The sequence below is a fragment of the Microchirus variegatus genome, assembly GCF_963457635.1.
Source record: "Microchirus variegatus genome assembly, chromosome: 8".
Lineage (NCBI taxonomy): Eukaryota > Metazoa > Chordata > Actinopteri > Pleuronectiformes > Soleidae > Microchirus > Microchirus variegatus.
The window spans coordinates 2,126,955-2,152,195 of NC_139809.1; the positions used below are offsets into that span (position 1 = coordinate 2,126,955).

Consider the following 25,241-nt stretch of genomic DNA (forward strand, 5'->3'; position numbering starts at 1 on the left):
TCGCTCCACAGACACACACACAACAAACGCACATCTCTGCAGTCAGTCGCCTTAAAAACACAATTTTGTTCTTGCAAACTGTCATGACTTCAGTGTGTATTGGAATAAAAGCTGCAGACGCTAGATTCAAGCATATGTCGTCTCATAATAAGCTTCCAAACCGAGACCCATTTAATGCTATAGGTGTGAACGGTAACAGTTCTTTGCAAGGCTAAAGTCCTAATGCAAGTGAATGAGTGAACACGGATGTTAAATCCAGGCCTTGTGCTTTTGAAGAGAGCTCAGTCTTACGCCACCTCCTCCACTGAGCGGCATTTTTTGTGTTTACCTGGAAAAAACCATGACTAAACCGAGGAGGAGGCTCAAGATACCAACTATCAGCCTCCAAAATGCTGTGCTGAGCTCTCTTCCCAAGGGTGAGGGTTTGTTTTACACCTTTATTCAGTTGAGACTAACAATCTGACAATAGGTCAGGGGTGTGAACAGTCTGGATTGTTTCATGTAAAACATGACAAATGTTCTTAGTAATCAGTCAATAATTTTAAGACACAATGTCACCGTGTTGCTTGATAATGTGTTCTCTCTGTGTAGAGAAAGAACGCCATGTAAAAGCTAACGCGCAGATCTTCAATGCCAAGTTCTGCTACGGCGTAAGTAGCCTTTAAAATTGCATCATCTGCTGCGTCATCGTCTCCAGGTTTAGGGCTGATCACTGTGATTTCTAAATGTGTCATGATTCAGGACAACCGCATTAAAACCTCAAAGTACAGCATCTTCACCTTCCTGCCCATCAACTTGTTTGAGCAGCTCCAGAGGGTGGCTAACGCTTACTTCATAGTGCTGCTGATCCTGCAGGTACAGTAAGAATAGAAACGTCTGCTCTCACATAGTTTTTTTATCAAATGCCTGAGTGGACCAACCCTTTTTCTTCTTCTTCTTAGGTAATTCCAGCAATATCCTCTCTGTCCTGGTACACAACCATAGTGCCTCTGGTGTTTGTGCTCTTGATTACGGCTGTCAAGGACGCCATGGATGACTACGTGAGTTCCATCTATGATGTGTTTGCAGCTCTTCTACGTGATCCTCTGTCAGCTCTAATGGCAGAAAAATGTGTTCATGTTTCAGTTCCGACATAAAAGCGACCAGCAAGTCAACAACCGCAAGTCTCAGGTCCTCATTACGGGAAGGTATTAAACTGTTTTCTGCTGAAAAGCAATTGGGTACATTTTCCAGCTTGATTCCAATAGTTTTTAATAGTCTTTTACGCCCAAGTTTGCAGAATGAGAAATGGATGAACATCCGAGTGGGGGACATCATCAGACTGGAGAATAATCAGTTTGTTGCAGTGAGTAAACTGTGTCCTATTATTTGTTGTGCACAGTGTTAAAATTGGATGCTTTTAAGTCTACTAGTATCTTTAGAGTGACATGTCTTATTCACTTTATTCAACCATTTATGTATTGGACAATGTTCCCTTGTGTGTCTGATAGAGGACAAAATACAGGGATTATGAAGCTGCACAAATCAAAATGGTCCATTCCAAGTTCTCTTTCCAGACCCATGTGTAGAACACCTTAGCAAAAACCTGAAGAGAAAAATTGGTCTCTTGGACGGATCTTGCTTTTGTCTCATCAATAGAAGGTCTATTGTACAATCCCTTATATTATCTGTCTTTGGTTATGGTGACGTTATACACATGCATACTTAAACCACTGCGCTAATGTTTCAAAGTGCTCTATATTTTATAACCGGTGATGGATCTCTCACCCATCATCACACTTTATATGGAAAAAGTGGGCCGGTCCTCTTTCTATAAAAAGAGAGCTCACTGTCTCATCTTTACTTACAATAACACAATGAACACAGACTGTTCATACGTCTGTTAATCTGTCTGTATGTTTTCATTACGTTTATATTCTGTTGAAACTGTAACGGGGCATCCTTCGCTCTCCAGGATCCTCCCTGTATGAATAAAGGTGAAATAAATAAATAAATAAATAATGTTATTTTTTTTACACACAGGCAGACATCCTCCTCCTCTGCAGCAGTGAGCCCAATGGACTGTGCTACATTGAGACCGCAGAGCTAGATGGGTAAGTGATGCAATAAACGTAAAACTGTAATAAAAAAATTAGGGCTGTCAAAATTAACGCGTTAACGCAAGATGATTAATTTGAGGAATAAACGCGTTAATTTTTTTTTTTACGTATTAACGCACTTTCTCACTTTCATCGCGCTACGGGTAGACGTGCAGTTTATGAACAGGCAAGGCGGCGGGCAACTGCTTGGGGCCCCGAGTCGATAGGGGGGGCTCCCGACACTCGGAGCCTAAATGCATCAGTGAGCAGCTGCATCCCCGTCTCCATTAAACAACAATGGTTGATTTGCAATGACATCTCAGTAGTAAACCTCCCTAAAGAGGCCACACGTCTCCTCACGTTAACCTGCGTGAAGCTGAAGGAAAATGAAGAGGAATTATCAATCAGGAAGTTAGAAGAGGAAGAAAAAAAGAGAGGATGAAGAAAAAAGAAAGAAAGACACACAGTTGTAAGTGGCGCTGCTGGCGCAGATAATGATATAATCATAACATTAACAGTCACTGTCTAACTAACGGGGACACAGACAGCAGCTAACGTTAGCGTCAGAATGCTAGCTGACGCTAACGCTAAGGCTAGCTAGTAGAAGCAGTGCTTCAAAGTGCTGATGAGGAATTTCCTGCTGTGGGTTTAGTAAGAAAACTATTTAACTTCTATACTTTATATTTTGTCTATAATGTGAGTTATTTACAGTGCAATGTATAGTTTTTAAAAAAAATTATTTACAGTATTTTATTTTTTCTATTTATTTATATTGTTTTATAATGTGTGTTTTTTTTTTTTTTTTTACAATGTAATGTTTCTTTTTTACTAAGTTTGTATAGGATTTTACAAGTTATTTACAGTATTTTATTGTTCTTTACATTTATATTTTCACATACTTTATTTATCTCTCCGTTCCTACAACGATATAAAGAGAAAATTTGATTTTTTTTTTGGCATATTTACGAATGGTAATTAATCGTGATTAATCCACAGCTACCCTGTGATTAATCTGATTAAAAATTTTAATCTTTTGACAGCCCTAAAAAAATATATATGAAATGCAAACTCTTCAGCTCTGCCACCTCCAGCTCCGCCTCATGACTTTTAGACACCAAGCCAAACACCATAACAGGTCTCACTATCGTCTTATAGACCTTCCCTTCCACTTTCTGCACCGTTCTTATGTCACACATCGCCCCTTACACTCATTTCCACCCTGCACTCTCCTCTTCACCTCTCTTTTGGACAGACCAGTGATTTGGATGGTTGACCCCAAGTATTTCAACTCTGCTCCTTGCTTCGTACTTAATAATAATTGTGTTCTGATGCAGAATGTTGGATATTGCACCTTTAATTTCACAATTTCTGTGTCATAACGTCAGAATTTTCACTCCCGTCCTCGCAGTGAGACAAATCTGAAAGTTCGTCAGGCCTTAGCCATCACCTCAGATTTGGGAGAGATTTCAAAACTGGTGGATTTTGATGGTGAGATGATAATTGAAATACATATTTCTTTGAATCAGGGGTTTGCTGTGTGTGACTTTCTGATTTGTGCGCTTGTATTTTTTCTTTTCTTTTACTTTTGTTGGCAGATGAGTTGGTATTAAACCAAATATAAACAGCTAAACAAAGAGGGAATAAAACATTAGAATAAAATATTACCATAAAGTATAAAAATGTGAGGGCAATACACCACAGCTATACAGAGAATATGGAATAATATGTTTTGATTGTTCTCTGTCAGACAGAACAGATGCCTTTCATTGCAGTGACAGCGAAGCTGAAAGAGTCTGTTTGAGAAGGTGCTTTGCTGTCACTCCAGTGTGTGGTGGTCCAGCTTTTCCACGGTCCATAAAAGTTGGTTATAACTCTCCACCATGGCTTCAAATGTCTCCTGTTTGCAGCTTGTCAACACATTTACAGGAGCTGCTGGTGATTTCATCCAGATTAGTGCATGGAATCCTCCACCAGTGGCCTGTACTCCTCATCCTGTCCATCCCTTAAACGCCAGTCTATTACAGGGTTTCTCACCCCTGATCCTGAGGAGCCACTGTCCTGCATGTTTTTATTAGGTGTTTCCCTGCTCAAATATACGCCTGATTCAAATGGTCAGCTCGTCAGTAAGCTCTGCTGAAGCCTGGTAATGACCCGTTTATTTGAATCAGGTGCTGGTGTTAGAGCAGGGAAACACCTAAAACATGCAGGACAGTGGCTCCCCAGGACCAGGAGAGAGAAACCGTGGTCTATTGGGTCGTCGGGGGATCTCGAGGATGGTGGCTGTGTCGACACCCATCACCTACTGCTTCTCACCCAGTAGCAGAGGCTGAGGGGTGTCGATTCTCACAGTACGACCACCTGCATGCAGGAGCAAAGTGTTTCTTAGAGGCTGTGGTGGTGAGTTAAGGCCACATTATACTTCTCCGACTGCGTAAAGCCCAATTTATACTCCTGCGTAAAGTGCTCTGCTTAGGTTACGCAGAGACTCTGCGTCGACGCAGAGCCTGTCGAAGAGCCTCTGCGTCGTCTCCGACTGCACAAAATATTTTTTAAGTGTCCGTCACTCTGTCAAGGGACAACGGAGACGGCAAGAGCTGCGATTGGTCCTCAGGACAGGCCGAGCGAAGCTGCTCTGTGCCAGCTCACAGTGAGCAGCGAGCGTCCACAGAGGGCGGAGCTGAGCACCGCCGACTTCGTCGCTGTCGAACTATAAATACGTCATATCTTAACACACACAGCACATGTTTAGACTCTAAATGGCCAATTTCTCGCCTCAAATTATCTTAAAACTGCGTTCCGGGACACAGAAAAGTGACAAACGGCCGCTGTTTCAACAACAACAGTCTTTCTCTCTCTTTCTCTCTCGGACGCCATTGCTCACTGTAGCCAGAAGCAGAACAACCTTGCGCAGCGACCCCTACTGATCGGGCGGGAAATTGCAGCGCGTATCCGTCGGTCGGATAACGCATACGCAGTCGGAGAAGTATAATGTGGCCTTAATGCGTTATCTGACTGCGTCACCACGGAGACGCCTCGAGCCTTTATACTTCTGCGTCGTGGTGACGGACACGCTCTGCAATACTTGGCCTGTCCTGAGGACCAATCGCAGCTCTTGCCGTCTCCGTTGTCCCTTGACGGAGTGATGGACACTTAAAAAATATTTTGTGCAGTCAGAGACGACACAGAGGCTCTTCGACAGGCTCTGCGTCGACGCAGAGTCTCTGCGTAACCTACGCAGAGCACTTTACGCAGAAGAATAAATTGGGCTCTAGGAGCTGGTTGTGAAGTAGACAGGAAAAGAGTCAGCATAGAGCTGTTAAACAAACAGTTGAGTTGTTTTGCTCTCTCCTGGGTGTCTGATGTCTTCTGGTCTCTCACCCTGTAATCCCATTCATTTCTGTTCATACCTCCCTCACATTGCTCTTTCTTTTTTGCACTTTATCAGAGAGGATATTTCGGTGATTTCACACATTTGTGATTGCATTAATTGATCTGCTCCGTCATGTTTTGTGAGTGGCTGTTCGATCTCCTGATGAGTGTTCCATTGTGGTTGTGAATCTCTTTAACTGTGTTCCTCAGGAGAAGTCATTTGTGAGCCACCCAACAACAAGCTGGATAAATTCACTGGAACATTATACTGGAGAGACAATAAATACCCTCTGGATAACGGGAAAATGCTGCTGCGAGGCTGTGTACTCAGAAACACTGAGTGGTGTTTTGGAATGGTTATTTTTGCTGGTATGGTATTTTTATTTCGATGCGTCCATTTGCCACATCCATTAGCGTCATGTTTTTGTTGTTTTCTGTGAGCTGCACATAATAATAACCTCTGCTGCTTTTCCAGACTCAGTTCCTCTTTGTGCCAACAGGGCCACAAACCAAACTGATGCAGAACTGTGGAATAACGACTTTTAAAAGAACAAGTATTGACAAACTGATGAACACCTTGGTTTTGTGGGTAAGATGTATCTTATGTTTATTTTTAATGGATTAACTTAGAACATTTCAACAGTTTTTTTCAGCACAACCTATAATCTGATGTATAATTGATTTCATAATGGAACTCCTGCAAAGTTCAAAAGCTTTCCTGAAGTTGACATCATAACCTCAGGCTTATTGCACAACTTCTTTTGATGTGAAATAATCAAATAAATCTAAGAGTCAAGTTAATAAAGGAACCGTCTTTGTTTTAATTAGATAAACACTGGTAATAGTTGCTTTATGTTATTTATACAGATTTAAAAAAATGATTGTGAATTGCAAATGAATACAATTGTATGTGATGCAATTCATTGTGATTTACTATTGAACTTGTGTGATTAGTCACGATTATGACTCATTTGACAGCACTAGAAAAGACCTCTGCAGTGTCCTTGATATGCAGTCCACACTAACTGGACACACGTTATCTTATATTGTTGATTTTTGCATTTCAGATCTTTGCCTTCCTCATCTGTATGGGAGTTATTATGGCCGTTGGACACACGATCTGGGAAAGTCAGATTGGCAGAAACTTCCAGGTGTTTTTGCGGGGGAATGAGATTCACAGCAGCGCTGTGTTCTCTGGCTTCCTCACCTTCTGGTCCTACATCATCATCCTCAACACCGTCGTGCCCATCTCTCTCTATGTCAGGTTAGGCCTGTATTTTATGTATATGTCTTAATGTAGCGGAGGATATCAGTAAGTTCTTAACTTTTTTTAATCGCCTGATCTTAAAGAAATTGTTTTATTTGAACTATAGCTCTTATAGTAGTTTCCGGTTTTGGTTTGAATCAAGACACCACCCTTATAATGTGCCTTTTTCAAAGATTTTTGTGCTATATCAAAAACTTAAAGGGCCACTTGACCCTAAAAACTGCTCTTTACTGTGTTTCTGTCAAGTTTTATGAGTAAAAGACACAGCAGCAGCATCATAAGGATTTTACATTTATTGTTCATTTAAAAATGGGTGAACCCACCCTTTAAATGCACAATTAAAACAGGCTCACTGTTATGGTTTGACCTCTAATGAGTGTCTACTGGTGGGCTTCATATTTGCAACCTGTATTTGAGTGTGTTTAGAGAACTTTCTGGGGCCGTTTTACATCTTGTTTTATGGATCTTCCTTCAGTGTGGAGGTTCTGCGTCTCGGTCACAGTTACTTCATTAACTGGGACCAGAGGATGTTCTGCAGACAGACGGACACTGCAGCCCAAGCTCGCACCACCACCCTGAACGAAGAGCTGGGCCAGGTGGAGTTCATCTTCTCCGACAAGACCGGCACCCTCACCCAGAACATCATGGTGTTCAGGAAGTGCTCCATTGATGCAAAGACGTATGGTATGGAGCGTCCTGAATCTTCTACATACTCATACACTTATATTACTGTTTTTAAGTTAATATTTTTGTAAAATTTATTTATACAAAGGGAAGAGAATGATTTAATGAAATGTAGAAAAACAACAACAATTGAACCACTGGAAAAGACTTTCTCTTATCTAGATGTGTCCTATATCCCGCTAAACATGTAGTGCATATCATACCCACAAATGTTGTTTCAGTAATCTACTGAACACTTGAGTCACTATGGAAATGATGTCCTGGGGTCAAAGGCAGCCTCTGGCCCTGGGGACTGGATTTCATGGGGACCTTTAAATGGACACTAAGAGGTCACTAATGTTTTAAATAAAAAAAGGCACCTGTACAAAAGCATATCTTCATCCCATGAGGGCATCACATTTCTCTGAGGAATATTTCCCCACATTCTCACACAGTTATACTAGGACATCTTTTACTGCACAGCATCACTTTCTATCAGTGATATAGGTATTTTCTATACAGCACTGAATATCAAGGACACTCTTTAGGACATGTCATGTAGGGACAGTAGGGAACTCATAGGGAAGGACATCTAGAAAGACACTCCTTTAGAAATGATAAATTTTCCTTTATTTATTTATTTTTTAACCTGTCCTGTCCAGTACCTTGGGCATGCACTATGGTTGACTGCATGTCTGTTGGTGTTGAACAGATTTTGCTGTTTGCAGGGCGAGTGATTACGGAGTTGTAATGCCCGTCCTGCTATTTATGTTTTTTTTATTTTATTGATTTATATATTTATTAGGTTGTGTGGGAGGACCAGGCCGGACAGGGGGGTGGGGGTGAGGGTGGGTAGACAGACAAGGGAGGTGTGAGAGAGATGGGGAGAGAGACACTAGATAGAAATTAGTAGCATAACATACTAAGGCAATTTTCCTTTATTTATACTGTATTTGGCTTTAGAGGCCACAGATGAATGGCAGCCAGTCGGGCACTTAACCCTGCAGCGTTTTTGTCCATTAGGTCATGATACTGAAATGTAATGTATTTGGTTGCATGTTAAAATGTTGACATAAAAATAAAAACTATAACTTTGATGTTAAAAAGTATAGTGTGGGAAAAAAAACTCATCATCTGTTTGTTTTTTTTCCTTTCAGGTGATGTTTATGATGAATATGACCAGAAGGTGGAAATCACAGAGGTGTGCAAAACTAAATAGCACACACTTCTAGCCCTCTTAAATCATTTAAATGTTTGAATTATACCTTATACAATAGTCTTATATACCCATATTTGACTTACTGTAACATTGTTTGGGGATGTGCTTGCCGTACAACTCTACACCCTCTTATAATTCTCCAAAAGAAATTCACAAGGATAGCAACTGCTTCTGACTTACGCTCACACACGGCTCCTTTATTTCAAAAACTTAAAATACTCAATATCCACGATATCAATAAACTACAAATTAGTATATTCACATTCAACTTTCTTTCCAACAATCTCCCCAATATATTTGATAATTTCCTAAACCCTAATTCACTTGTACATAACTATTATACTATTATACTATCTCTTCCGCACATCATTAGCACAGTCCTCCGTAAAATATAAATGTGTCACAATATGGAACAGTCTTCAGATAAATATACAAACAATTTCCTCTTTTCTGACCTTTAAAAAAGCCTTGAAAACCCATCTCATAAGTCATCCTAGCCTCTTGTAGTTATCTTATATATATATAAGTTTTTATTCTATCTTAATTTAGTCTATTAATTAATTGATTATCCTTATTGATTGTTACTACATTTTATGGATTATTTTGCTATATTACTTATCGATTATAATTCATTTTTGATTACTATAGAGGAGGAGGGCTTAGTATAAGCTATAAATGCTTCATCCCTCCTCCTGCACCTGTTTTTATCTATTGTGTATCGCATTAAATAGTATGTATTTTTTTTTCTGTGCAATAAAAAACAAAATAATAATAAAAAAATAATAATTATGCTGAATGCTGGTCACTGTCTCCTCAGAAAACAGCCAGTGTGGACTTTTCCTTCAACCCTCTCTGTGACAGAGGATTCAAGTTTTACGACGACAGCCTGGTTGAAGCTGTGAAACTGGAGGATCCTGTGGTTCAGGAATTCTTCAGACTGTTGGCTCTGTGCCACACTGTGATGCCAGAGGAGAAGAGTGAAGGTAACATTCAATACACAGCCCAGTGATAACAGCAGTACAAGTGTTTTCTTGATGGTGTTTCTGTTGACGTGAAGGGCATTTGGTGTACCAGGCCCAGTCACCTGACGAGGGAGCGCTGGTCACCGCAGCACGGAACTTTGGCTTTGTCCTCTGCACCAGAACTCCTGAGACCATCACGCTGAGCGAGATGGGACAAGTAGTCACCTACCAGCTGCTCGCCATACTGGACTTCAACAACGTGCGCAAGAGAATGAGTGTCATTGGTTAAGTCTTTACTTGTAACGATCGTGCTTCATCTCACTCTCTACTTCAGGATTTAGACTGTGACAACATGACTTTCAGGCACATTAATAACATTCTATTTTCTACTGACTTCTTATTTAATCCACTGGTGATACTTTCTGATCAGGCGCCATTTATGAAATAATGTATAAAGCTGTAATTGATGGCTTTATTACAGGGGTGTCAAACATATGGCCTGCGGGCCAGAACTGGCCCACCAGTGAAGCCCTATTTATACTCCTGCGTAAAGTGCTCTGCGTAGGCTACGCAGAGTCCTCTGCGTCGACGCAGAACCTGTCGAAGAGCCTCTGCGTCGTCTCCGGCTGCACGGAATATTTTTTAAGTGTCCGTCACTCTGTCAAGGGACAACGGAGACGGCAAGAGCTGCGATTGGTCCTCAGGACAGGCCGAGATAACGCTGCTCTGTGCCGGCTCACAGTGAGCACCGAGCGTCCACAGAGGGCGGAGCTGAACACCGCCGACTTCGTCGCTGCCGAACTATAAATACGTCATATCTTAACACACACAGCACATGTTGAGACTCTAAATGGCCAATTTCTCGCCACAAGTTATCTTAAAACTGCGTTCCGGGACACAGAAAAGTGACAAACGGCCACTGTTTCAACAACAACAGTCTTTCTCCCTCGGACGCCATTGCTCACTGTAGCCAAAAGCACAACAACCTTGCGCAGCGACCCCTACTGATCGGGCGGGAAATTGCAGCGCCTATCCGTCACCACGACGCAGAAGTATAAAGGCTCGAGTGGTCTACGTGGTGACGCAGACGGATAACGCATTACGCAGTCGGAGAAGTATAATGTGGCCTTAGGTCCAATCCGGGCCCCAGGATGGATTTGTGAAAATTTTATTTGATTAATATGATATTTTTCAGTTCCAGATACCTGTGGCTAAAGGTTTGTGCCTTTGTACATGGTTAACTTAGGCATAGTGTTGTTGAAATTGCACATATTATGCTATTATTTGACTGGTCCGGCCCACTTGAGATCAAATTGTGCTATATGTGGCCCCTGAACTTAAAATGAGTTTGACACCCCTGCTTTATTAGTTCACCTCTGATTAGAAATGTTCTTGGCCAAAGACGAGTAGCACAAGAAGCAATCTTGTTGATATGTATGTTGTGATAAAAGTAGATTTTTGGTATGCTTTGGGCCTGTTCGAGTCTACCTGAATGAAGGTACTGATAGTGTCATGATAGAAAAGGATTTTCCTCAACCTGGCAACCAAAAAGTTGCTGCTAATTGATCTGTGAAGCATTAGAAGGTTATTTAACAACATTAAGTTATGAAGCATTTATGAATGATGCCTTACCAGAAAGCAGCAGCCATTTCAAATTCAAATAGCACGGTTTCAGTCTCCATGTGCAGCGTGCACCCATCTGTAGTCTGTATTCATTGTGTGGCGTCTGTACGACAATAAGGTCTGATTTTTAAAAATTAATGTTTGTTGTCGTCCTGTGTTCTCAGTAAGAAATCCAAAAGGCCAAATTAAACTTTACTCCAAAGGAGCCGACACTGTTATCTTTGAGCGCCTGGATTCATCCTGTCACGACCTCATGCACGCGACCTCGGAGCATCTCAGTGTAAGTGTTATCTGACTGGACGCCAAGTCTATCGTATACTATCCAGCCACATTTAAAATCAGGACACTCAAGGTTACAAAAACATCCATGTCAATACTTGCTGTGGTTTATCATTGCAGTAAATCATTATGTTTTACCTGTTGCACGTCAGATTTAGAGATATTTTATTTTTTTACCCCTGCAGGAATTTGCTGGAGAAGGGCTCCGAACGTTAGCCTTGGCCTACAAAGACCTCGATGAGAGCGATTTTGAACTTTGGACGAAGAAGCTTCTGTTTGTCAGCACCGAGATCGAGAACCGCGACGATAATCTGGCGATTCTCTACGAGGAGATTGAGCAGGACTTGAAGGTAAAGCTGGCATAATTCTGTTAACATTCAATGAGATGATCAAACTCTCTGTAGAGTTACTGTACTTCTGTGCTTCAAGCTTCTCGGAGCTACAGCAATCGAGGACAAACTGCAAGAGGGAGTATCGGAAACGATCACCTGTCTGAATCTAGCTGACATCAAGATCTGGGTCCTCACTGGTGACAAACTCGGTACAGAATTCACCTTAACATTATCTTACTGACCAGAAAACTAAATACTGTGTCACGCTAAACACCTTGTAATCTGTGTGTGTGTGATGTTTCAGAGACCGCAATGAACATCGGCTATTCCTGCAACATGCTGCGAGACGACATGAGCGAGGTGTTTGTCGTGTCGGGCCTCACGCTGCTGGAGGTGCAGCAGCAGCTCAGGTGACACATTATTCATTTATCGTTTCATCTCATAACAAGAGTGCAGGGTGTGTCTCTGAGCTGAGGAAAAGCTACTCTTCTACTGTGCTCATTTATGTGTGAACAATCTTTGCTTAAAATGTAAAGTTGTAAACATAAATAAGTCTGTGCGTGCACGCAGAGGATGTTAGAAATGTTCACACGGGGCTAAAGTGACAGAGTGGTCTCAGATCTTTGGACCTGAGCGTATTAGTATGTTCTTTTTTCTGTCCTCAGAAGCGCTAAGGAGCACATTCTGGGCCTGAGTCGAGTTAGCAGCACAGGAGATGCTGACAAGTCAGCTGTGGACGTAGACGACTCTGTGTTTGAAGAAACAATCATTGCAGAGTATGCCTTAGTCATTAATGGACACAGTTTGGTAAGACTCTCAAAGAGATAAAATAGAGTTCTGGATTGTTTGTGTGTGTGTGTGTTTCTCTTTTGCAGGCTTTACTTTGTTAAAGCGGAACTAGACCGGAAGTTCCTATTATCGCTGTTTATTTGGTGTTTATCTGCGTCATTACCTTGTTTATGAAGCCCTGACGGTTCGAAACAAACAGTTCAGCCACTGCTGAGAACGTTGTGTTTTATTGTAATCTCGGGGCTCAACGAGATCACTGAAAATCCCGTAATAGTTACGTAAACAGTGGTTCTCTTGAACAACCGATCGTCCTGCTCCGGGCGGTAGTCCGGGCACATCCGGTTACGTACATTGAACCGCAGAAGAAGAATAACGTCCGTTGTGGAGGTGTTTCACGAGCAACAGTGTCTTCTGACTCTGGGTCTGACTCCGGTTTAAAGTCATAAAGGGACTGCGGCGGGGAGTCGTGACGAAGCTATTTTTAAACAATGTTAAAACAATGTTTTGATAATGAGGAGCAGTGCATCCGCCGTTCCAGAGGGGGGCGCTGCGCTTCTGAGAACGGATGTGCTGGATAGTACTGGCCAATCACAAGAATCTGTCTTCTGGGGGTGAAAGTTCACTCTGAAATCTCGCAGCAGAAAAACACTGTCAGAAAAGAGGATTTCTATCGGCTCGTTTACAGCAACTAGGAGGTTTTTGACCATAAAAACAAGTTAATATATGTAAGTAGACCTCCATAACTAACATTTATGTGCAACAGGACCACTCTATGTCACCTTTAAGCAGTCGTTTATGTTGTTTTCTGGTGAGTCTTGTTTATCTGCGTCTGCTGCCGACTGTGGGGATCCATAATGAGCTGCTGCACCACTGAGGGCCTTTAGATCTGTTATATTGGTTTTCATTAACATCCATTTCCTCACCAGCCCCTGCTGGGCCTGGAGGCTTCATGATGCTAATGATAAGTCTAACAGGAATGTCTTTCTCCCTGCAGGCTCATGCCCTGGAGCCACAGCTGGAGCACGTTTTGTTGGACTTGGCCTGTTTGTGTAAAACAGTCATCTGCTGCAGAGTCACACCGTTGCAGAAGGCTCAGGTTGTGGAGCTGGTGAAGAGGCACAAGAAGGCCATCACTCTGGCCATAGGAGATGGAGCCAATGACGTCAGCATGATCAAGAGTAAATCTCAGAATTGATCATTATAGTCGTCAGAGTTGAACACATTCAAACATCAATGTACCAGTTTGAGCCTTTAGTATAAAAGTCAGAAAGCTTCTTTTTTTATGATAATGTAGAATATATACTACATTTAAATAGCACAAAGGTTAAGGGTTCTGTCAATATGTTTTAAAGCAACTTAAATATGGTCAATTAAATGTTTGGCAAAGTTATATTTCTGTAATGTTGCAGTGATACACAGTCAAAGAAGACTTAAAGGCACTCACTTTGAAACTATGAAAATACCTTTAACGTAATGGCATTGTCACGTTGAACAGTAAAACCTTTAAACACACACATGTACCAATGAGTTTCAGCCTCACGTGTTCATCAGAGACTCAAACGGATCATATTAAACACAATAAATGACAGTACGTACAATATGTGACGTAAAAGGTTGCACTTAACTATGCCGTTACATTTAAGACATTTAAATAGTTAAAAAAAAGAGTGTCTTGGAGATGTTTCCTCCTGCTGCTGAGTCCAGGAAGTTGCGTCCCTTAATGTTTCAGTATTATTTAATATTTCAGGTCCAATGATCCACACTGTATATATTTCTTCTGCAGCTGCCCACATAGGTGTTGGCATCAGTGGTCAGGAGGGGATGCAGGCCGTCCTGGCCTCAGATTACTCCTTTGCCCAGTTTCGGTACCTTCAGCGCCTCCTGCTGGTGCACGGACGCTGGTCCTACTTCCGCATGTGTAACTTCCTGTGGTACTTCTTCTACAAGAACTTTGCCTTCACACTGGTCCACTTCTGGTATGGCTTCTTCTGTGGTTTCTCAGCTCAGGTAAGAAAGTTCTGTGACCGATTCTACATCACGTACTCGTGTCACGGTGTTTATTCTGTCAAATGTGCTCCTTCCACAGACTGTGTATGACCAGTGGTTCATTACCCTCTTCAATATAGTCTATACATCTCTGCCAGTCCTGGCAATGGGACTTTTTGATCAGGTAATAGTGACGTGATGGCAAAACGGCACCGACTTATTACATGTGTACAGAAGTCAATATCAAATTACTCTTTTTGGTTTAAAAATAGAACTCAATTTCTTAATTTTCTGGCACAGTTATGATGTCATTTTCTTTTTGTTTTCCTTTTCAAGATACTGTCAAGTCTTACAGGTACTTACTGTAGATCTTTTTATTTTTATTTTGTCATGACTAATAAACATCTTAAAAAACCTCTCATCTAAAACCCGATTGTAGGTTCGACACTAAATTCAACCAGAAACCCCCCTAACCCAATCAACCCTAACTCATATCACTAATATACAGTATTTATACACTACCGTTCAAAAGTTTGGGGTCACTTAGAAAAGTCCTTATTTTTTACGGGAAAACACTTTTTTTTTAATGAATATAACATTAAATGAATCATAAACACACTCTATACATTGTTAATGTGGTAAACGACTATTCTAGCTGCAAACGTCTGGTTTTTAATGGAATATGTACATAGGTGTATAGAGGCACATTTCCAGTGTTCTAATGGTACATTGTGTTTGATAATAGCGTTAGAAGACTATTGGATGATTAGAAAACCCTTGAAAATCCTTGTGCAATGATGTTAGCACAGCTGAAAACAGTTTTGCTGGTTCTTTGACGAAAGAAAATGATAAAAATCATTATTTCTCATTTTGTCAATGTCTTGACTATATTTTCTATTCATTTTGCAACTCGTTTGATGAATAAAAGTGTGACTTTTAATGGAAAACGCTAAACAAATTGCATAGGTGACCCCAAACTTTTTGACGGTAGTGTATTTTCCATGAATCACCTTCATGCCACCGTCTCCTGTGTTTTAAGCACTAAACGCCTCTGAATGAATTACTCCACATTAATCATGACACAACATATCTCTGAATGATGCTCTGTAATGTTTTCTAAAGGATGTGAATGAACAGAACAGCCTCTGCTACCCGAGCCTGTACAGACTGGGCCAACAGAACCTTCTCTTCAACAAGCGGCAGTTTTTCCTGTGCACACTGCAGGGGATGAGCACATCGTTCCTGCTCTTCTTTGTCCCCTGTGGAGCGTTCGCCGTCATGGTGAGAGAGGACGGCTCTCACTTTTCCGATCATCAAGCTTTTGCTGTTACCATTGCAACATCCTTGGTTATTGTTGTCAGTGTTCAGGTATGATCATAGTAAGCAGAGTATAAAGGCGCTCCTCTTGGCTAGTTCCTAAATAGCATTCGTAATTGTGTTTTATTTCCTCTTGTTTGTGTCTTTAGATTGGACTTGACACACACTACTGGACAGCTGTCAATCACCTCTTCATATGGGGCAGTGTCATCATGTACTTTGCCATTTTATTTGCAATGCAGAGCAATGGCATGTTTGGACTTTTCCCGAGCAGTTTCTTCTTCGTGGGTATGTTTGGGCTCATTGTCGCAGTCACAGATGTGAGGAAACGACACTGACGCGTGGACGTGACGGCTCTAGATTCAGATCTGTGTGTTTTCTCCTCAGGCACGGCCCGCAACTGTCTACGAGAGAAGAGTGTGTGGCTGGTCATTGTGCTCACCACCGCGGTGTGTGTCGTGCCTGGCCTAGCTGTCGGATTCCTGAAAGTAGACCTCTTCCCAACTCTAACAGACAAGGTGCAGTGACTTTATTGTATATGTACATTACAGCTGTTTTGAATGATCTCAGGTTCATTTTATTGATTGTTCCTTTACTTGTTGCTGGTAATTAAGTAGTCGGATGCTCTATTTAGTCATTTATTTGCTCATCATGAATTCATCATTGTAGGAATCATGAAGATATTATTATTCTTTCTTTCATGGCTGCATTTCACTATTTTAAAGCAACTGTACATTACATACTTCAGCCCACACAATTGCTTTTCACCACTACATAAAAAAACACACCAAGTCGAGTCAAGTTTATTTATAAAGCACATTTAAAAACAACCTCAGTTGAGCCAAAGTGCTGCACAGTTAATTTGAACACAATACAACCACACACAACACGACAACAAATAAAAACAATAAAGGAATAGTAAGAGCTTAGTTTAAGACAAAAACTAAAATTAGAATTAAAAACAAATAAAATAAAAGTAAAAATAAAATAAATAAAATAGGAAAGCCAAGGATTCTCGTCTAGCTGGGACTGAACGCCAGGGTAAAAAGATAGGTTTTTAGTAGTGTTTACAAATATTAGTTTAAAAGTAATATGCAAATATGAAACCTTCTTGATTAACCTTTCACATCTCATGACACCAGAGATTGCGTCACCACTCAAACCAGCCATGACTGTAAATGCTCCTTACACATTGATGTGCTGTATCGGTGTTGAAAGTTGCACTTAATGAACATTTCACTAAAGTTCACTAGTCAACTGTAGTTTAATCAGGATTTTAAAAGCTGAACATTCAAATTAATTGTAATGGTATCGTCATCAAATTTATTCAAAACATGGATGAATAGCTCTGATAGCAAAATGATTGCAAAACTGTATTTATGAAACTATTTTGGGGTGCATGTTTCAAAGCAAACTTTCTAATATCAGTGCTAATGCGTCAGTTTTCAAGAGTCAGATCATCCTGTGACCTGGCGCAGTGTGAAGTTGTCTATTACTACATTGCAGTAAGATGTTCAACCACTGCTGTATTTCCACAGGTTCGTAACCTACAGCAGTCGAGAAAGAAGCAGGGTCCCGAGGGCCAGAACCTGAGGCGAGTACGCAGGACGAGCTCCCGTCGTTCAGCCTACGCCTTCTCCCACCAACAGGGTTACGGAGAGCTGATAACCTCGGGTAAAAACATGAGGCTGAGCTCGGTGTCCTCGGCTCCCTCTCCTGAAACGACACAACGCAGCTCCACCTGGATAGGAAATGTGTTGAAGAGGACGAACGAGGTCTCTTGCGTCTCTGTTGAAGGCTCAGGTGATTCAGAGGGTGGCGACAGAACATCACAGACTCCAAAGCAGCAAGTCACAGACTGAGCTCAACCTCTGATTCACACTGTACTGTAAACACTATAGGAAACCACAGACACGGGTCCCAGAGATCAAGCACAAGGTACGAGTGTCCTTATTTTGGATAAATGAAACCTCAAATCCAAAAAGACACATGTACCTCATTTGTAATGGTGTAATTAATGAGGGCAAGCTTGAACGTTTAAGAACGAGTAAAACAGCATTTTCAAAAATGGTAGAAAACAGTGCATGTGTTGCCAAAGTTGCCAAAGACTTATTTACCATCCAACATTAATTAACCAACCTACTTTTAATATTTAAGCTGTTCATTCATTTAATAATACCTGTGATTTTTAAATATTCCTGGTGGATTTCAGCCCAGTGTTATGCAAAAATGACAAAACCTTAGCTCTGCTCCAGCACCAGTTGAAAAGGTTTAAAAGTTAGGTCTGTAATATGTGTCGGTGCATTTAGTCTAAACCTCTTTTTACATGTAACTGGCTTTATGTTCCGTCTATAAATTTGAGGAGTCAATTGAACAAACTGGAAATATGGGATGGATAATGCATTCGTGGACAAGAAAGTACAAATGCAACTTTGAGCTGTGCTCTACCTTGTTTGGTTGCAGTTAAAGAAAACATTTTTAATAAGGCTTTGTTTTCCGTGTTGTCTGGTTCTTTGGCTGTTTCACTGTTGGACTGAGCCACTGAGTGGTCTGCACAGGTAATCCAAAGGCATAATAGTTCTTGAACACACAATATTAACTCACAAATATCTGAAATAAACCTTCGATCCCTGCGCAATGGTGTCAGACCGATAGGATCCCCGAACGACAAAGAGCCTGGACAATGGCCGATGCTGTTCCAATGACACGCGTTTAATTCTTTATTTTTCCAAATATCTTTTCTTAATATTTTTGTAAAATATTAAGAAAAGTTGACTTCATTTTCTTACAAATTAAACATGCAATTGATTGATTAGCACCCATTACAACAAAGACTGAGCAGTAGAAAATGTAATTATACAAAAATAATTATATCAAACCCAACATCTATCATAAGAGAAATTGTGACACAAAACTCATAATCCCAGTGTAAGAATTAATGCACCAGTGAAGTTCATTTCAACCCTTGTATTCCTGATAATCTGTAAAGTGGATACGTGAAATACCAACTGCAGATCACACTTTTAATGCCTCAAGTGTAAGACAATGAAAAAATGTAATGCATTTCCCAGCAGTGTTTTTAAAAAAAAAAAAAAAACTGATTTCATAGCTTTGATGAATTTCACTCCTCGAGGAAAACTGCGGCTCCTCCTCCCGGCTTTGATACAAACAGACTCTGTTTTTCCACGGCTGCTCTGCGTGCATCGGGGAGGTAATACGCCGCTCTAACTGCCTGCAAGAAAGAGTCCACCTTCTCACTGGGAACCATGGAGACGGTACAGCCGCCCCAACCTGCTCCTGTCAGCCGGGAGCCCACAGCCCCCGACTTCCTGTAATCAAGATAAACAACGGATTATGGTAAATAAAAGAGTTAGCTTGTGATCCAGTGGTGAGATCACAGTGGGTTATGCACCAATGCCAAAAGTTGTCGGCTCTGCTGTAACAAATGAGTGAATTTTGAAAAGAAATGCTTCGCTCTAGCATTGATGCTAAAGCCAGTAGGGATCGGGGGGAAATCGATACAGTGAAATATATATTATGTATGATATTATTGCTTTTTGAGACCTTTTTATTTAGCATTTAAAGGGGAAATAAGTAGTTTATAGTGCCATCTAGATGAGAGGCTGAAATTTACAACAAAGACCTGCTCCTCTGCTCACCCCCTCCCTTCCCTCTGAGCGCTACGGTGTCCTCAGCCGGTCAAATGTCGTCCTCGTCGTCTTTCTCCGTGTCAGCAGATGAGGTTCGTGAGGCGAGGGAGAGGGCGGAGCTACCGCGGCCGTAGCAGACGAAGCGGAGAGAGAGGAGGCGGGACTTCAGCTACAAGTAAAGAGACGCTTGATTTGTTCTCTCGCGTTTGTCCTTACAGGCTCCTGTAGAAACATGGCGTCTCGCTGCTAACAGTGGCTATGCAACCGCGGCCCGTGACCATGTTATTTTACATGACTTTTTGAAACACTATGAAAATGAAACGACTATTATACATCGACTAGACAATGCAGGAGAACATAATATGTATAAAAAAGTGGATTTTGGGTCATATAAACCCATAAATACTACACATTGTCCCTTTAATTTTTAACTGATGTTACAAGTAAACTTTTTGTGGATTTGCATAAAAAACAAATCAATTCACGTTTCAGTCCACTGGATGGTGCCAAGTGCTCACTCTCGCTCGAGCTGTTGTGTGAGTATAATTTGCAATACATGATTTCACAAAACAGCCCCACAAGCCAGTGCATGTCTCTGCAAAACATAACAAATCCGCAGCATGTCGTACATGTATACAATAAATAGAACTTGAGTTGTGAACTCATTGTGGTTTTGCAGCTCAGCTTTGTCATGCTGGAGGTTTATTTCCACGTCGTAAATGACTTAAAAATATATATTAATACTATGAAAAATAGACTAAAGTGTTAAAGGGGTGGGTCTTATCAAGATAAATGTCAGAATTGCTCACTCTGTATCATCTGCCTGAAGTCAACAGATCATAATTACTTCACAGAACGTGTGACGTGTCATTTAGAATCCCATTATAGATGATCTGAATGAGTGAAGTGAGATGTAGTATTTTGTTGTACTTACAGGCAGATGTCCACCAGTTGGTCCAGTGCAGGACAGCTGCACTCGTACAGGTCTCTGCAGCTTGCATGGCTCTGGTTCATCAGCTCTCCCAGTAGCTGTGTGGACTCGGCAGGTTTGGAGTCGCACACGGTCTTGAACTGCAGCACCCGAGCAGCTTCACCGTACACGTGCTTGGCTCGCTGGTGAAGCTTAAAGTGAGTTACTGAGAGAGGGGTGGAGAGGCAAATGTGTAAGAGTTATCATAGTGCATAGCTTTTAAATATAAATAAACGTCCATTAAATTCCAACCCTTGTCAAATCAGACAATTGCCAATTTCAGGAAACCTGAAACTAAGACTTTCAAAAAGTCTGCACAAAAGTTCCCATTAAAGATTCCCGATTATAATTTCAGGCATTTTTCCTCAAGAAAAAATAACTTCAAACAACCAATGATCATATTGTCAGTTACCGTGCTGGGTGTTGGCGCTCAGGAGTTCAGCGGAGAACTGCTCTGAGGTGACGCACAGCACTTTGCAGATCTCTTCTCGGCTGTACGGCTCAGGATGCAACACCTCGACCACCAGAGCCAGCATCTCCTCCAGGGAGGTGTTCAGCGCCTTCTGAACCTCAGCCAGCTTCATCACACTGCTCGGGTCCAGACCTTTCGCCTGGGCCAGCATCTGAATTCACACCAGGCAAGAAATCAACTTTTGATGAAATACTGTGCATGTTTTACTCCCATATGTATTGTTGATGTGCATTGCACAATAAATAGTTTAATAATTTATTTCCCCTTCATCTCCAGAAACAGGTTGAGAATCAATGGTCTGGGTCAGCGTACCTTTGTGGCAATCCGACACTCCACCACACGGATATTAAAGTGAGAGGAAGCAGCTTTGTTCATTTCCACACAGCAGTTGGAAATCACAAACGTGGCCCCATCTGGAAGTTTGACATCAGTGGCTCGCAGAGGTTGGAACTCTATCAGCTTTGCCTGTGAGACAATTTGAAAAGTTTTAAACTAATAAGACAAGTGGTCAAGTAGGGGTGAGTCAAAATTTTGATTTGTGATATATTGTTGTCCCTGCGCTTGCAATACGATAATCAATAAGCCAGCGCAAATATTGATATTTCAATTAACAAAATAAGACGCTCTAAAGAAAACAGTCCCTGCCGGTGTCACTACTTCATGTCTCCTTGTGGAGGCGCTGCTCAAATGAATGAGGGAAACTTGGGTGGAAGATACCTGGCTGAAGAAGAGGAAGTTTACAGCGAGATAATAGTGTAGAAAGCTACGTTAAGAAATGCCCAAATCACGTTCAATACATAGACTTTAAGCACGTTCTTTTGTTTGTTGTGAATAAATAGAGAAAATCCTGCACTTTAAACTTTCACAGACATTTTGTTTTGTTCAGTTAGACAGATATCGCGATGAATCGATGTGTGGTTATCTTGCAATATATTGATTATCTCAGAATAATAATAGAAGTGATATTATTAGTATCGTGGACCATGACGCAGCATCAACCGTCTCCGCCCATTCCTTACTCCCAACTCTACTGCTATCCTGGTCCACTCCCTGGTCACATCCCGCCTGGACTATTGTAACTCCCTTCTTATTGGTCTTCCCCACAAGTCCATTTATAAACTCCAATTGGTTCAGAACTCTGCTGCCCGGATCATCACCAGGATCCCTTCTATCAATCACGTCACACCTGTTCTGCAACAGCTTTACTGGCTTCCGGTTAAATTCCGCATCGATTTCAAAATTCTGCTTCTCACCTTCAAGGCCATCCACAACCTCTCTCCCCCATACCTCTCTGACCTCCTTCACACCAACACCCCTTCCCGGACACTAAGATCTGGCTCATCTATCAGCCTCATTGTGCCTCCTGCCCGTCTGACCACCATGAGGGCCAGAGCCTTCAGCCGATCTGCCCCCCCGCCTCTGGAACTCCCTCCCCCCCGGCATCAGGAACATTGTCTCATTCGCCATCTTCAAATCCCATCTGAAAACCCAAATTTTTAAACAGGCCTACTCTCTCTAACTCTCTAACTCTCTACCCGTTGCTCTTACCTTTTGTTATTTTTTATTTTGATGTTTGTACGGCGACCTTGAGTGTCTTGAAAGGCGCCTTAAAGGTGAAGTAAGTAGTTTATAGTGCCATCTAGAGGAGAGGCTGACATTTACAACAGAGAACTGCTCCTCTGCTCACCCCCTCCCTTCCCTGAGCGCTACGGTGTCCTCAGACGGTCAAATGTCGTCCTCGTCGTCTTTCTCCGTGTCAGCAGATGAGGTTCGTGAGGCGAGGGAGAGGGCGGAGCTACCGCGGCCATAGCAGACGAAGCGGAGAGAGAGGAGGCGGGACTTCAGCTACAAGTAAAGAGACGCTTGATTTGTTCTCTCGCGTTTGTCCTTACAGGCTCCGGTAGAAACATGGCGTCTCTCTGCTAACAGTGGCTATGCAACCGCGGCCCGCGACCATTATTACCAGTTATTTTACATGACTTTTTGAAACACTACGAAAATGAAACAAAAACTATTATACAGCGACTAGACAATGCAGGAGCACATAATATGTATAAAAAAGTGGATTTTGGGTAATATAAACCCATAAATACTACACAGTGTCCCTTTAAATATAATGCATTATTATTATTATTATTATTATGTATCGTGTCATGAAGTACACTGTGATTCCCATCCCTATGGTCAACAGTAGTGTTGACCATTATATTGCCTTAATATTAAATTATTTAAATATATAACTGCAGGAAAATACTACATACATCACCTCTAACATACGTTTATTCTTGTTTCTATCTAATTAATATGTATATATAAATGAATGAGAAAACTTGTATCAATTGTTTGACCTCATGTACATAAAGAGAAGCTACATACAGTTCCTTTCTCAGCCAGGAATGAGATGGACTGGTCCATGCCACCTCCCTCTGTTCCAATGTAGCGCTCACATTTGGCACATATCTCAGCGAGCGCCACCTACAGGAGCACAGTACATGATTTAAAAAAATGATGGAAAATGTCACTTTTTTCATTTCAAAAGTGCAGATATGTGGTGTTTTGGAGTGCCATGCTTCAGTTGTAAAGCATGTTTACCTTGGATAGGGATTTCTGATTAGCCTCCATCGTTACAAGCCCAGCACAACAAACTAAAGCGCTAGAACTAGACAGACCAGAGCTCGGAGGTATAGTTCCATCGACGACACACGACATCCCCGACAGACGAGCCATTCCAAACTTCTCCTGGTAATAAAAACACACGGCAATCAGGAAGGTGAGCTAGAGTTAATCTTTATGAACAGAAGTTACCATAATTCTGCCCTTGTCATGAAAAACGAATGAGAATTATAAAATACATTACCTGAATTCCTTTAACTCCACAGAGAAAATAATAATGCCACTTTGGATTGTCTTTGTCTATGGCGATGTCCTCTGAACACGACACAGTGAAGTCCCTGCACGGTGAAAAACAAGCATTCACAAATATGATGATGATGATAGAAATGATCAAATGAACCAATAACACAAGCAAACATCCAGTTTCATCAGTGATCAAGAGTGATTTAAATCTCACTTGTATTTAGGATTAGTGTTGGCGAGCTTGATCGTCCCTGAAGTGTTGACTGACACAGCGACCAGGATACTTTGCTCAATAGCCATTGGAAGCACAGAATAGCCACAGTAATCAATGTGCTCTCCTGTTCAACGTAGAAGGGACACAGAGAATACATGTTTCTAATGACAAGGACTAAAGCTGGAAACAGCCAATCATTCACAATCTTTAAATCTGATTTAAAACTACATGTAGGGTTAGGGTTAGGGATGCACAACATTGGACTTTTTGCTGATATACGATATGCTGATATATCGGGAGTATTGGCCGATAACCAACATACACATACACATACAAATATACATGTATATGTCTTTATTGTGCAAAATAAACATGCATGAAAAAACAACACCTGTAGTCAAGGAGGTAGCAGCTTTTTCAGCCTATTATTCTGGCATGTTATATCTGTTAATACATTTTAAAGCCAATATCTGCAGAAACAGATATCATGCCGATAATATTGCGCATCTCTAGTTAGGGTTACACCTATAAACCTTTGACAAGCTGTATTATAGTCCAAACAAAACATTAAAACCCTATAACGATCAATAATTCGATGATTATAAAGAACATTTGTTGCAATTTTGCAGCCCTATTCTAAACTTCACTTGTGGATTATATCAGGTCACTTCAGGACTCCACAGGAGGTGGAGGACAAAGACAAACACACATCTTCAAACACTTCAAAAATAAACACACCCGCCTATTTAATATGCAAATATACAGATGTATTTTTACTTTAGCGAGGTTCTATTTTAAAGTAAAGGATATTAGCTGTTGTGTTCTCTTGTGCTGGTGAATGTTGAGGGGGATTCAGTAGTTTTCCTAATAACACTTTTAGGCATATTTTATCTGCACCTTTGGAATGCAATTCTGATTTCAGACAAGTCAAAAATTCAAGTTCAAAGTTGTCTATAAAGTTACCGATCAGATTCACTCTTCCTGGAGCGCGTGCATAGAAGAGAGGAGATTCTCCATACTTTGCTTCAAAGGCACTTTTCAAGTTTTTCAACCTGGAAGGAAATGAAGTGATCAATGAACTGTCACATATACAAGAATACACTTTTGTTCTTCTTCTGCCCACGAAAGCAATCAACGCTCACCTCTCATCTGCAGCAATCGCAGTCTTTATCTTGGGTGGACTCGTCATTGCCAT

At 41.3% G+C, this 25,241-nt stretch overlaps 2 protein-coding genes across 2 annotated transcripts; one reads left to right on the plus strand and one right to left on the minus strand.

The window, feature by feature from the left end:
- Positions 1-340: 340 nt before the first annotated feature.
- Positions 341-17,746, plus strand: atp8b4 (ATPase phospholipid transporting 8B4; the record flags this gene model as incomplete). Its single annotated transcript, XM_083893662.1, has 27 exons — positions 341-416; positions 592-650; positions 742-855; positions 942-1,040; positions 1,126-1,187; positions 1,273-1,345; positions 2,023-2,093; positions 3,487-3,566; positions 5,658-5,816; positions 5,948-6,036; positions 6,515-6,711; positions 7,190-7,398; positions 8,535-8,578; positions 9,414-9,579; positions 9,654-9,842; positions 11,346-11,461; positions 11,646-11,810; positions 11,890-12,001; positions 12,097-12,202; positions 12,458-12,599; positions 13,576-13,759; positions 14,365-14,588; positions 14,668-14,751; positions 15,690-15,935; positions 16,034-16,172; positions 16,272-16,402; positions 17,423-17,746. 27 exons carry the CDS (start codon positions 341-343, stop codon positions 17,744-17,746), a joined length of 3,660 nt encoding a protein of 1,219 aa, XP_083749788.1.
- A 1,066-nt stretch (positions 17,747-18,812) lies between these two features.
- galk2 (galactokinase 2) lies at positions 18,813-25,241 on the minus strand (the record flags this gene model as incomplete). Its single annotated transcript, XM_083893663.1, has 10 exons — positions 18,813-19,213; positions 20,469-20,670; positions 20,917-21,127; positions 21,289-21,441; positions 23,353-23,451; positions 23,569-23,715; positions 23,834-23,927; positions 24,047-24,170; positions 25,010-25,098; positions 25,189-25,241. The coding sequence occupies 10 exons, from the start codon at positions 25,239-25,241 to the stop codon at positions 19,006-19,008; spliced, it is 1,380 nt and encodes a 459-aa protein (XP_083749789.1). The 3' UTR covers positions 18,813-19,005.